The sequence below is a fragment of the Nuphar pumila genome, chromosome 7 (genome assembly GCF_984573655.1).
Source record: "Nuphar pumila chromosome 7, dmNupPumi1.hap1.1, whole genome shotgun sequence".
NCBI lineage: Eukaryota > Viridiplantae > Streptophyta > Magnoliopsida > Nymphaeales > Nymphaeaceae > Nuphar > Nuphar pumila.
Window position 1 is genome coordinate 56,081,727 of NC_143255.1, and position 13,150 is coordinate 56,094,876.

The following is a 13,150-nucleotide window of genomic DNA, read 5'->3' on the forward strand; positions in this document are numbered from 1 at the left end:
GGGGGAAGACAAAAAAAGAAAGAAATAGTGAAAGTATCAGTTATCAGTTTCATTTGCATTTGACTTTTTCTTGAGAAAAACATCGTTGCAAGCCTGAGTCATAAAGATCGCAATATATTTTCAGTTTCCAATTTGCACAAATTTCTGACTCGACTATAAAGAAATATGGAATTCCCGAGTGATTTCACCAATACAAAGAAACTCTTGGCTATTTCTCGGGATGCTGCTTGACATAAAGTTTAGACTAACATGAAGACCAATAACACTACAAAGTGACACCATTGTCAAAAGTCGACACCAAGGACCAAAATAACAAGATCCTCATAGCTTTAACATGTTATCATCACATCAAACACACCAAATATACAAATTCTTACAGAAATATATATACAGATCTAAAGTAAAAAACACAGCTTGCAACAACTTGAAAGAAGACATGCGTTATCAGTTAAAAGGCTGATAAGTTTCTGTAAGGACTAATTGCAACACCTTTACGAATAAACCTCTAATTTCTTGCTTAACCTATGACTTTGAACTACTGCATCAAATGAGCTTCCTCCTGCATCATGTATAGCCAAAAATGTTGAGACTGAAACGATCTAGGAGTTGGATAGAGCAACCTCTGGATGGTAGTGAAGCATTTCCTTCCACATCATCTCTCTGATCATTTCCCCGCTTAGGTCCTCATCTATGTCAAGAACAATGGGTACCTGTGCTGGTGGATCAAGTCTCGGGTCATAAAGAGGTGACATGTAGGGATGCTGGAGTGCTTCAGCAACACTAATTCTCTTTGAGGGATCAAACACAAGCATCCTCTGCAACAAATCAATAGCCAACGGATTGGCATGTGGATATAAGCGTGCCAAGGGTGTCCCAGGAGAGAAGGGCAAGGTCCTCAGGTACTTCCGAGCCCTTGGGTTGTCAATGAAATCAAAGTTAGACTCATCCATGCTGCCCAAGACATTGATTATCAGCTTCAGTTGGTCAAGACACTCCTTCCCAGGGAAAATGGGTTTCCGTCCCAGCAGCTCAGCAAAAATGCACCCGACTGACCATACATCAATGGAAGGCCCATAATTGTCACAGCAGAGCAGCTCAGGTGCTCGATACCAGCGTGTCACAACATATTCAGTCATGAACTGTTCTTTGCCACTGCTAGTGCGAGCAAGGCCAAAGTCACAGATTTTCAAATCACAGCTCGCATTCACTAGGAGGTTACCAGGCTTTAAGTCGCGGTGCAGAATGTTAGCTGAGTGCAAGTATTTCAGGCCTCTCAGCAACTGTAAAAGTATCAAATGTTATTAACAGGAATGTGTATTACTTAATGAAGCCTAGAGAAACAAGCATGTCCTCCAGGAATTAAGAGTTACATTGACCCATCAATTGGAAGTTCATCAATCTGCATTCTTTTAATCCTTACAATTTTATAAATGATTAATTCAAAAAAAATTATGTAAAACATTCTACATGCAGATCAACAAACAATAATGAAGAAAAAATATCATCAAGCGCACAACAGTTCAAGCTGATGACATGACCTGATGAGCTGATGGCAATATCAAAGTTCAAGATAGGTACATTAACAACTATGTCACACGGACTCGGCTAGGGGGTCGATACACCCGCGTTGACACGCCCCAACACGGGTGCGGCTTCGGACACGGGGCGGACTCGGTCAACGCACATGGGCCGAGTCCATCCACTTTATAGACTCAGTCAACGCACCTGAGAGAGGGGAGGCAGGAGGTCACTGACCTCCTGCCGGCGTCTCCGGCAAGCCGGGAGACGAGAAGGGGGGGTGCGTCGGGATTTACCAGAGGGGAGCGAGGCCGCTGGCGAACGGAAGAGGACGAGAGAAGGAGAAGAAGAAGATGACAGAGGAAGAAGAAGACATGGAGAGGGGGAGAGGTCACCTGAGAAGGTTACGGCGACGTGGCTCCGACGATTGTTGCCGGCGAGGAGAATCCGTAGAAGTAGCAGATACTGGTCAGGGCTGCCTGCGGGTCGTCGGGTGTGTCTGCCGGACACAGGGAGGAAGAGAGTGACAGAGGGGGTACGAGCAAGGGAGGAGAAAGGGAGGTGACCGGCGAGGGATCCGGCGAAGCTGCCGGAGCGGGGGCGGTGGTGGTCGGACAGGAGAGGAGAGAGGGCAGGCGATAGAGGTGGGGAGGGTTTTCTCAAATGAGAAAACCCTAACCGCCTTATGTTGCTTTATAAAAGCACAGGGGGGAACGGTAACCCGGTCCGGATCCGGGTCGGATCGGGTCAGGACCCAACCTGGGTCCAAGCCGAGTCCCCGTGTCCAAAATTTTTGAAATTACGCCACACCCGTACCCACACCCATGTGACATAGATTAACAAATATAAGATCACAGAGCTTTGTCAAGTAAATCTTAAAGAATATGTCAATGGATACGGTTGGAAGTCTGTAGCTTTATAGCTACTCCCAGATGGTAACTACATGAAGCAAAGAAATATGATGATTCTACTTTTACCAAAAAAACAAGAAAAAGAAAGAAATTAGGGGTGAATTTCAGAACAGACAATTTTCTTCAGCAAACATAAACAATGGCAGGTGTCAACCTCAGACACTACAAACATATTTGGACAAAAGAACCTCAGGAAACTGACCAGCATCAAATGGTGCAAAATGATAATAATAACAGCAGCAAACACTGGCCAATATGTGGAGGGATGTTGACTGGTAGTTAGGGCTGGGAAACAAGCCGAGCCACTCGTTGCTCGGCGCATGTTCAGCTCATAAAGAGTTCAAACAAGTAAAATAGACTCTGCAGGCTGAACATGAACAATAGGTACTCAGCTCGACTTGTATAAGCACTTTAGCTAGTGCTTTAGATACATTTTACCTGTATTTTTTTGTTATCCCATTTTTTCCAGATCTAAAACAATGTATTTTTTCTATAAACAAGCCAGCTCGAACTTGCTTGGCTCGCTACAAGAATGAGCCAAGCTTGAGCACTTCAAGCTTGACTCGTTCAGCTCGTTTACCAGCCCTTCTGATAGTGTTAAGGATATAAGAACCATTAACAAAGTAAAGGTCAAAGGAATGAAATGGAAAAAGAACCCTAACCCTACAGCTGACCAAGGGAGAATCCACCTGCTCAATTTATGCATTTATCCATATCTTCAATTCACTAGATAGTTCAGCAGACTAACTAGCTGGTTCTGGAAGATCAATGAACTTCTATGTTCAAGATCATGTCTTAGATCTTCACCTTCTCCACAAAAGTAAGAACAAATGGTTTTCACTCATTTTATATTAATTGAATCAACTACCTTTCTCATCCTTCCCCTAACTGTGTGTGTGTGTGTGTGTGGAAGGACAAAAAAAGGCATAATGCAGGACAAAGCATTTTGATTTGCACTGCAGTTGAAGTTTGAAATAAAAATTTACATGTTATATGTATTTATTAGTTTGGTTTTCTTCGAGAGATTCTTTCTGCCAAAGTTTGATTAAAATATTAGCAAAATCACAATTAAAGAAGAGATCCAACCCAAATCCGCTGCAAGATAGCACCCCTACTTACATATTCTAACATCTAAATTTTGTTATAACCAACTCTTCATAAAATTGTAAGTCTTCAGAACTATGAAACTCATACCTGAAACAGGAAATATTGACAATGATCATTGGAGAGTGCTTGAGATGACTTGATAATATGATGCAAATCAGTGTCCATGAGTTCATAAACCAGATAAACATCCCTAAAATTACTCCTATTGGCAGGCAACATGATATCATTCAAAGCAATCACGTTTTCATGCCGAAGATGACGAAGAAGCATTAGCTCTCTCAAAGTTCTGAGTGCATCCACACGATTCTCAAAGGCATTGTGTATCTTCTTAATAGCAACCTTTTCATTAGTGTTGCTATTAATTGAGGAACACACAATACCATATGCTCCTCTACCAATTGGTTTGATTGGGATGTACTTTGTGTCCACCTCAAACAATGTTTGCCACATCGAGTAATAATGCTTGCCTTTGTTTCCAATCCCATTTGGAGGATCCACCGGAGTTGCCATTTCACTGTAATATATTACAAATCAGAGACAAGTTAAGAATACAAAATGTACGATAGAGATATCAGTATAACAAAGGAAGAATCCAAATGATACCACCAAATACTTCAACATTTCGGATAGATTAAAAAAGAGGATCATATAAATTCATAAGCAAAACAAAACTTGCAATTGATGTACATGCATTTTTTAACTTACCATATTTTTTAAAGCCTTTGCTTAAAAATGAAGATAATGACAAAGTATAATAACAAAATTGAAAAACTCCAACACAAGTTTGTTGCAATAGTAAAATAATATTGTCTGGAGAAATTCATGTGTCAAAAAGAAATTCTTTTCTTTTTAAATGCCCAGAATTTCCAAAGAAAATCACTTACCTTAGAAAAACTTTGTCAATATTATCCCAGACTGATGTTTGCGACTGTGTGTGCATGTGTAGCATGTACTTTTATGAATATAATATCCATGAGACCAAAGAATGAAGACATTTCAAAAATAGTAACCACACACTATTGTCATTCAGTTCAACAATCTATCTAAATGTAAATCAAACAAACTCAATCTTTTTTTGTTTCGCAAAACCCATAAGGATATTTCAGTTATGTAATTCCAAATTGCACGAGTATTTACAGTCATTCTCTAATTAGGTTTCATCTTCTTTCACCGGTTAAGTCCAGTATCTATGACTGATCTTCAAATTTATAGTAATCAAACATGTACCCATTTTCGATAACTTTGTTGCAGAAAATTCACCATTTGACTTAAAAGATCAAGGTGGAATACTTGAGGTCAGATGGTTAACAGCGCTAATTTGTTTGGTGAAAGAGTGGAAATGATTTTTTTTGTTTTTTGGGTAATTGGGATGCCCTGACAGGGGGGAATTCGCGGGCATGCCCCCATAGGAACCTCAACAGCCCCCAATTGCAAAACCATTCCCATCAAGGTGAAAATCCCCGGGGTTGGGCCCTGGCCACTCGGGGTATCCGCTCCCATTACTTATTTTCAGGATGCTTACCCCAGAATTTGAACATTTAAAAGTGGGGTTAATACGAGTCAGATAGATTTTTTCCTACTTAGAAAGAGAGATAGGGGTTGTTGCATCGATTGTAAGGTTATACCAGGAGAAAGTGTAGCTACACAACATAGAGTCTTAATTTTAGATCTTAGAATTAGACAATGCCGCAAAAGGGATAGACATAGGATAGATCCTAGAATTAAGTGGTGGGCACTGAAAGGAGCTAAACAAGGAATGTTTGTAGAGCAGGTAGTTAAGGAAGTTGATTGGTGTCTCGAGGAGGATTCAGAATCAATGTGGAATAAGATAGCGGGTGGTATGAGAAAAGTAGCTAAGGAGGTATTGGGTGAGTCTAAAGGCGGTGCACCACTAGGTAAGGATACATCATGGTGGAACGAGGATGTCAAATTAGCTATTAAGGTTAAAAGAGAGTGTTATAGAAATCTAAGTAAGAGTCGTGATAATGAGAATTTGGAGAAGTATATGATAGCAAAGAAGGAAGCTAAAAAAGTTGTTCAAAACGCGAGGGCTAAGGTATATAAGGAGGTTTATGACAAGTTGGATACCAAAGAAGGCGAGAAGGATATTTATAGGCTTGCAAAGATGAGAGATAGGAAATCGAAGGATTTGGGTATGGTTAGATGTATCAAAGATGAAACGCAAAGGGTTTTAGTCAAAGATGAGGAGATTAAGGAGAGATGGAAAGATTATTTTGATAAGCTATTTAATGATAGTCATGCTCAAGATCTTGGAGACTTCTCCATTCCTTTTCATGAGATAAATCGTGACTTCATGCGCAAGATTCAAAAGAAAGAAATTGCAGAGGCTTTGAAGAAAATGAAATCAAGAAGGGCAGTTGGCCCAGATGGTATACCTATCGAGGCTTGGAAATGCTTGGGAGAGAAAGGTTTAGAATGGTTGACAAATCTTTTTAACTTGATTTGGCGAACAAATAAGATGCCTAATGAGTGGAGGAAGAGTACTTTGGTGCCTTTATATAAGAATAAGGGTGATATACAAGATTGCACAAACTATCGTGGTATAAAACTCATGAGTCATACTATGAAACTTTGGGAGAGGGTGATTGAGTCTAGGTTGAGGAAGGTTGTCATGATATCGGAGAATCAATTTGGTTTTATGCCTGGAAGATCAACTATGGAAGCTATACATCTTCTTAGACAACTTATTGAAAGATATAGAGAGAGGAACAAAGATTTGCATATGGTTTTTATTGATTTAGAGAAGGCATACGATAGAGTACCTAGGGACGTTCTCTGGTGGACAATGATGAAGAAAGGTGTTTCTCTCAAGTACATTAGTATAATTAAAGATATGTATGAAGGAGTAGTAACCAATGTCCGCACTTGTGGAGGGGTGACAACCAATTTTCCGATAACGGTTGGGTTACATCAAGGATCTGCTTTAAGCCCTTTCCTATTTGCGATAGTGATGGATGAGCTTACGAGATCAATTCAAGAAAATGTACCGTGGTGTATGTTGTTTGCTGATGATATTGTTTTGATTGATGAGTCTAGAGCTGGGGTTAATGCTAAGTTAGAATTATGGAGACAGACATTGGAAGCTAGAGGTTTTAAGTTGAGTAAGAGTAAGACTGAATATATGGAATGTCGGTTTAGTAAGCAACGAAGTAGGGATGGGAGTGTAGTGAAGCTTGGTGAGCAAGATATACCGGTGAATGATTATTTCAAATATTTGGGATCCATCATTCAAAAGTATGGAGAAATTGATGGAGATGTAAATCATAGGATAAAGGTTGGGTGGATGAAATGGAAAAGTGCTACTGGAGTGTTGTGCGATCGTAGAATGCCATTGCGGTTGAAGGGAAAGTTTTATAGGACGACTATTAGACCCGCTTTACTATATGGTACGGAATGTTGGGCTGCCAAGAGACATCATATTCAAAAAATGAGTGTAGCTGAGATGCGGATGCTTAGATGGATGTGTGGAAATACAATAAAAGATAAGATTCAGAACGAAGAGATACGTAAGAAGGTAGGTGTTGCACCCATTGAAAATAAGATGCGAGAGAATCGTTTACGGTGGTTTGGACATATTCGGCGAAGGCCTAATGATGCTCCAGTTAGAAGGTTGGAGAAATGGGAAAATATATTAGTTAAAAGAGGTCGGGGTAGGCCTAGGAAGACTTGGATGGAGATGATAGGAAAGGATATGAATGCTTTGAACCTCACCGAGGACATGGCGTTGGATAGAAATGATTGGAGGAAAAGGATTCATGTGGAAGACCCAAAATGAATTTCTTTTTTGGTTCATATCGCTGACCCCAATTGTTTTGGGATGAAGGCGTAGTTGTTGTTGTTGTTGTTGTTGTTGTTGTTACCCCAGAATTTGAACATGGAAAGTCCAGGAAATGCTCGGACAATCAGGCGCACCCCTATCCAGGTAAGCAGAGCCCAGGTAGTGGAGATGACTCTTACAACCACGACCTTCATTTCTAACCTTATTTCAGATACGAGGGCGTTCTAGTAATCGATTCAATGTGTAACAATTAAGTTCTCACAATTTTCAATAATGATAATGGTGGAGTAAAGACCAACTTTTGGCCATCTTTCTGCCTAGGATATCCACAAGAACAATTTAATATGCTAGCCTGGAAGGCTAGGCAGAGGAGAAGTCCAACCTCAACAAAGCAAGTATAAGTTACCGACAAATGCCAAAAAGAATATTCAAGAATTTAACTAAATCAACTTTCGTTCAAGAGCATGGATTTCAGAATGCAAATGTCTGAGTTGTGATGGCATGTGAATTGAAAATCCCAGATAGATAAACCAGCTTAGACTCCAATGGTTAATTTGAGGTACATATCTAAAGACAGGTACCTGAAGCCCTTGGAGATCTATAGACTGTGCGGTTTGAGAACTGAAAGCAGTCTCAGAACCAAGAATTTCATTTTGCGAATTGCCTTGAGTAAGAAATCCATATCTTGGAGAAAAGGAGAATGGGCAACCTAACTATTAAATTGTTAGCTAAAAATGTTCCCAAAAGTTTTACTTTTCCGCTCTGCAAACCAAACAATTCAATAGTTCTTTTAATCTAATTGAGGTCATTGACAACTCTTACAACATATTTGGCTCATAGAATTCAAAGACAATACCATTTGATTGAAAGCACAGTCACCGATATATATATTGAAAATATCGCGAAAATATTGGCAATTTCAAGCCAAACGTTAGTAACGGGAATATATCGTGATATATTTAATATATCAGCAATTCATACATCTCACGATATTATCGCGAGATATATCGCTACAGAAACTGCATGATTTTCAGATTCTGATTTTTTTAAAATCCCCAAATTTATTATAGATAAAATTTTGGAAAAATCACTATAATTTAAAGAAAGAAAACAAACTTGGCCTCAAAATTTGGTTTGAACCAAATCAAATCGATGTGTTTTGCACATTTCGTGGTTTTTTCAAAAGATCTTGTTTTCAAAAAATATGAAAAAATGGAGGCTTTTAAAAACAAAAAATAATTACTATTAATTTCTATTAATAAAAATGGAATGATTTGCAAAAAATCTTGAGTGTTGGGTGAGATATGAGAAAATCCCCAAAGAGGGGCTGTTTCTGAAAAAAGGGGATTTGCGGGATTATTCAAAACTTTAAAACATGGGGTTTTAAAAAGTTTTAAAGGGTAAAATAGGAAATAAAAGTAGAAACGTGTTTTAAGGGTTTTAAAAGCTAACTTAGTTGCTCATTTATCAATTTATCTTGTCTATTTTAAGGTCTTTATTTTAGTTTTCTTTCATTTTTCTATTTTCAGTATTTTTACTTATTTTTTAGAATTTTTATTTAATTTTTCATATATTGCCAAGATATTCCCAAGATCTATCAACTTTTGAAACTCTCTCCAAGAAATATCCTCGCAAGAAATTACCTTTAACGATACAGGTGACTATGATTGAAAGATAATTTTGATCCATGGCAATCCATATTCCAAAGAATGAAGAAAACATAGGAGATAGTCCCGTCACAATTCAAAGCCAAGACCCATCAGTTAGGATAGTCCAACTCTATCAGTCCAGTTATCACAATTGACTTTCCCAGTTGTCACTGATATAATGACAGTTCTCCTTTGTTATCATTAGACAAAAAGAGCTGTCCCATCCTATCACACACAATAATAACAACAAATAAATAAAACAACAAAAGATAGCTCTTTCTTCTCATGCAAATTACCAAACCAATAAGATGTTAATCAATGCAAGAAAGTCTGTTTTTTTGTTTTAGATTAAAAAAGGTAGCCATTCTCAACAGATGTCAAGATTGCATATCATGAAATATTATTTCAACCATTTGGGGAGTTCTTTATCAGAATCAGAGTGGCCCAGAGTTCTCATATACTTCCAGGTCCTCATCTCCATCATTATATGTGTTTTCACAATCTGTATCCATTTCAAGCTCAAAATCATCAGAGCCGCTCATCACAGCCTCTGGTAAATAAGTCCATTCAAGTTTCTTCAATATTTCATGATCATTCCATCGGCCTACGGTTGACACAGCTTCCTTTTTAGCCTTCCCTGATGCAATCTCTTGCCATGAGAAGCTTGTGTCAGCACATCTTTTGAGTGCACCGACAGTCATATTCCCTACAACCACCGTTCTCAGGTTCCTATACCTTGCCTCCTTTAAAACATCAACAAAATCAGAGTCATCTGATACAAGAACCAGGCACTTAAGCCCACGATCAATTGTTTCCACTATGTGATCCCTAAGTGCCAAATCAGCAGCTTGGGGTTTATCTTGCACTGTCCTAACCCAAAAACCTGCCCGTTTAATTTCACCAGCAAGGTCATATCCAACTTTCGGAACCAAGATATCTCTAGCCGCAGCCTTGTACTTCTCTATTTTCATCGCCATCTTGCCAGCCAACTCTATCCTCCGTTTTCCCTTACATGAATTGAGCCGATTCATCCGCTTCATCTGCTCCCGCTCATGTAATTCCTTGAAATGATTAATTAGCTTGACATTTGTGTGGAACTTCCTCCCACATACTCGACAAACATACGGAACAGCCAGTGTTACCAAACCTTTACTTTGTGTGCGATCCAACGCCTTCCTCTCTCTCCTTCATTGTCTGACATCAGGGGGAACATAGCTAAAAGCATGCCTATTTGCATAAGCAACCATGTACCTCACCACGCCAAATGCTTAAGCAGCTACCTTAAGCCTAACAGCGGCATCATAAGGAGGAACAGAGATGGGTGGTTTATTGTCCAGATCCCAAAAGATCCCCACACTACCATTGACAGTTTTTGGGTCCGAAAAGTGAGAATTAACATCACTACTATGAAGTAACCTACTGATTGGCAGTATCATAGATAAGTGGGAGCGCAATCTCAGGGATCCTTGTGCAAGTGCATCCATTTGAACAAGTCAATCACAAGTTAAAGCCACGCAGAATCTACACTAATTTCTCTGCGATATAAAAGACGATATTTTCCATGGATTTGTATACTATATACCGGAGGAGGTTCAGAGTTCAGGATCAAATACCTTTCCGTGGAGGGTTTTCTTTCCTTCCAAAGAGATGAAAATTTGACGAAAGACGATAGTTAAAGACTCCTCATTTTGCTAAGTGAAATTCCAACTGATTTGTCGCCACCGTGGCTTCTCTGAACACTCGGAATTCTACTTCGAAAAATCTCCTCCTTTTGGACTTACAAACGGAAAAAATGAATACTGTGATTCGCTGAAAAAATCCCTTTTCCTTCGGGGAATTCCTCCTCGTCCGCGCTTCTTTCCTCGAATTACTTCCTCAACGCTCTCTGACCTAAAACTCCGTAATTGTTTCAAATTCCAACTTGTTCCGAACGAGAATCAAGTCATTTTTTTTCTTTTGACTCAAAACCCGTTTCTTTTGAGACCAACAGACGAGAAACCCCACCCGCAGATACTTCAAGATTCTCGTTTTCTTTAACAAAACCTCAATTCACTATCATTCCACCATAACTCTTGACTTGTCTCCCTTCTTCTATACGACAAACCTCTCGATCATCCGAAATCTCGACGCCTTTCCTTCGTCTCCTCTGGAAACAACTCCTTAATCTTCAAACTCCCTCAAATTTCCTACTTCGAACCTCCCATCCACCGAGAGAAGAGAAAAACTTTCAGACCCTTCAAAAACCCTCCTCTGAGTCCTCTCTCCCTTCAACAAACGTCGATTTCTTCGCTTCGGCTGATCCAACGAGTTCTTGCTCGATGGTCTCCCGAACGCCCAGACCTCCGACACTTCCGAGTCCTCAATCTCTCCGGTACCACTGAACCAGCAAAAGAAAAAACGCCCAGTCTTCTTCCTGACGAAAAGCCTCCAGTTCTCCTGCAAGAACTACCCTGCATTTGGGTTCGATCTCCAAAACTTGTGCCCTAAGCGAGAGAGAGAGAGAGGGGGGGGGGGGGGGCGGGGCTCCGGGTTTCCCACTGAGAACGACAAACGAACTTTGCCCTTACGGATTATTTCATCCCTGGATAAAAAACTCCCGCTCTCTCTCTCTCTCTCTTAATTAATTAAACTAATCATTTTTATTTTATTTTATTTTATTTTATTGTAAATTTGACCCTTCTTTACATGTGTTGAGCATGATGATCCATTTGTTAGAAAATGACTGTTGGATTATGTTTTTTGAAAAAAAAACTTGGTTTTTAGATACTTGAATATTTGTAAAAATTGTGAGACAAGCTTTAAAAAATCCTGCTTAACCATCGCAACCAATGATTCAAGAGCTTGCTACTTTAAAACTAAGCATGTAGATCAGATTTGAGCGGTCAGATTTAAGAAAAAAATGTAAAGTAAAAAAAATATAGAACTCTCAATCCACACTCTAGTTCTCATATTCTACTAGTTTTATAAATATATATAAGGTGGTAGCTGCTAACCACTTTTCTAGCTAATTAAAAAGGTTTTTTCATGTATTACTTAAATTTGACAGTACAAATCTATTTGGCATGGTTGATGTACTAGGAAATTATATTTATATCAAATTTTTAATGAAAAAATGAATTTTAAGCCTTGAATATTTAAAAAAAAATTACACAATCAATTTTTTAAACTTTATAAAAACCTACATGTCAGATGCTTCAAGAATCGATTATGTCAAATCAAGAAAATCAAAATGACCCACATAATTTAGAGTGTTTAGATTTTTCTTATATAAAATTATATAAGAAAACACTCAAGGTTCCACTTAGATATCCAACAAAAATGATAGCCTAAACCTATTCAAAATTGAATATGATTTTTGTCAACTAAAATAGTATTTGACTTTCTTGAGTTAAGGGGCAAGCCCACAGAGTTTTATTCTGCCAAGACATTGATCGTAAGTATGGCAAGCAAAGCGAGTGTGGCTAGGTCTTTAATCCTAAAGGCGGTTTCTCCATGTAAATATTAAAAAAAATAACATAGTTGGCATTTTTTATGCCTCTACACAACTACTATGTTTTCAGTCACGTTGAGTACTCAAAATAAAACCAACCTAAGTGTTTGGTATAAATGAAGGTACGTAACGCCCTAAAATTTTAACAAAAAATATGTAAAATCTTTTTTTTTAAATATGAAGTCTCATCTATGGCATTGCCTTAACCAAATTGAGCTTTAAAGAGTCAATCATGGTAAGCATCGATGTTTAACAGCTCCTTAGAACCGAATCCTAGAAAAGATGTCCAAGTAATAAAACTTTTTTATAAAAAATTATGGTTATTTTAAAATTTATAGTGAACATTATTTTGAAAATAGTTAAACATTTTGGGAGAGTTACGGGTGTTTAAAACATTAACAAACCATGAACTAATCTATATCATTCATTCTATAATTAAATAATTTATATCAATGGTTTAATTAAATAAACAGTTATCAAAGTAAATAAAAATCATGAGATCTAAATCAAATAAAAGAATAGGTTCACATGGCACCACCATCATATCTCGCAACCACTCCTTAGCTCACTCATTATCTGAAAATTTTAAAAGTAGGGTGTTAGACCTCCAACCGAGTCTCAGTATGATATACATTAACATTGCATGCATACACAATAGTAAGCATACATAAACATG

At 38.4% G+C, this 13,150-nt stretch overlaps 1 protein-coding gene and 1 pseudogene across 2 annotated transcripts; both read right to left on the bottom strand.

The window, feature by feature from the left end:
• Positions 1 to 324: 324 nt before the first annotated feature.
• Positions 325 to 11,548, bottom strand: LOC149832298 (mitogen-activated protein kinase homolog NTF3). The gene is made up of 3 exons (XM_090012413.1): positions 10,598 to 11,548; positions 3,624 to 4,050; positions 325 to 1,280 (listed from the first exon to the last, which is right to left on the bottom strand). The coding sequence occupies exons 2-3, from the start codon at positions 4,044 to 4,046 to the stop codon at positions 600 to 602; spliced, it is 1,104 nt and encodes a 367-aa protein (XP_089868539.1). The 5' UTR covers positions 4,047 to 4,050; positions 10,598 to 11,548; the 3' UTR covers positions 325 to 599.
• Positions 9,240 to 10,468, bottom strand: LOC149832299 (uncharacterized; annotated as a pseudogene). Its single transcript, XR_016433220.1, has one exon. The product of XR_016433220.1 is annotated as an uncharacterized LOC149832299 (transcript).
• Positions 11,549 to 13,150: the final 1,602 nt, after the last annotated feature.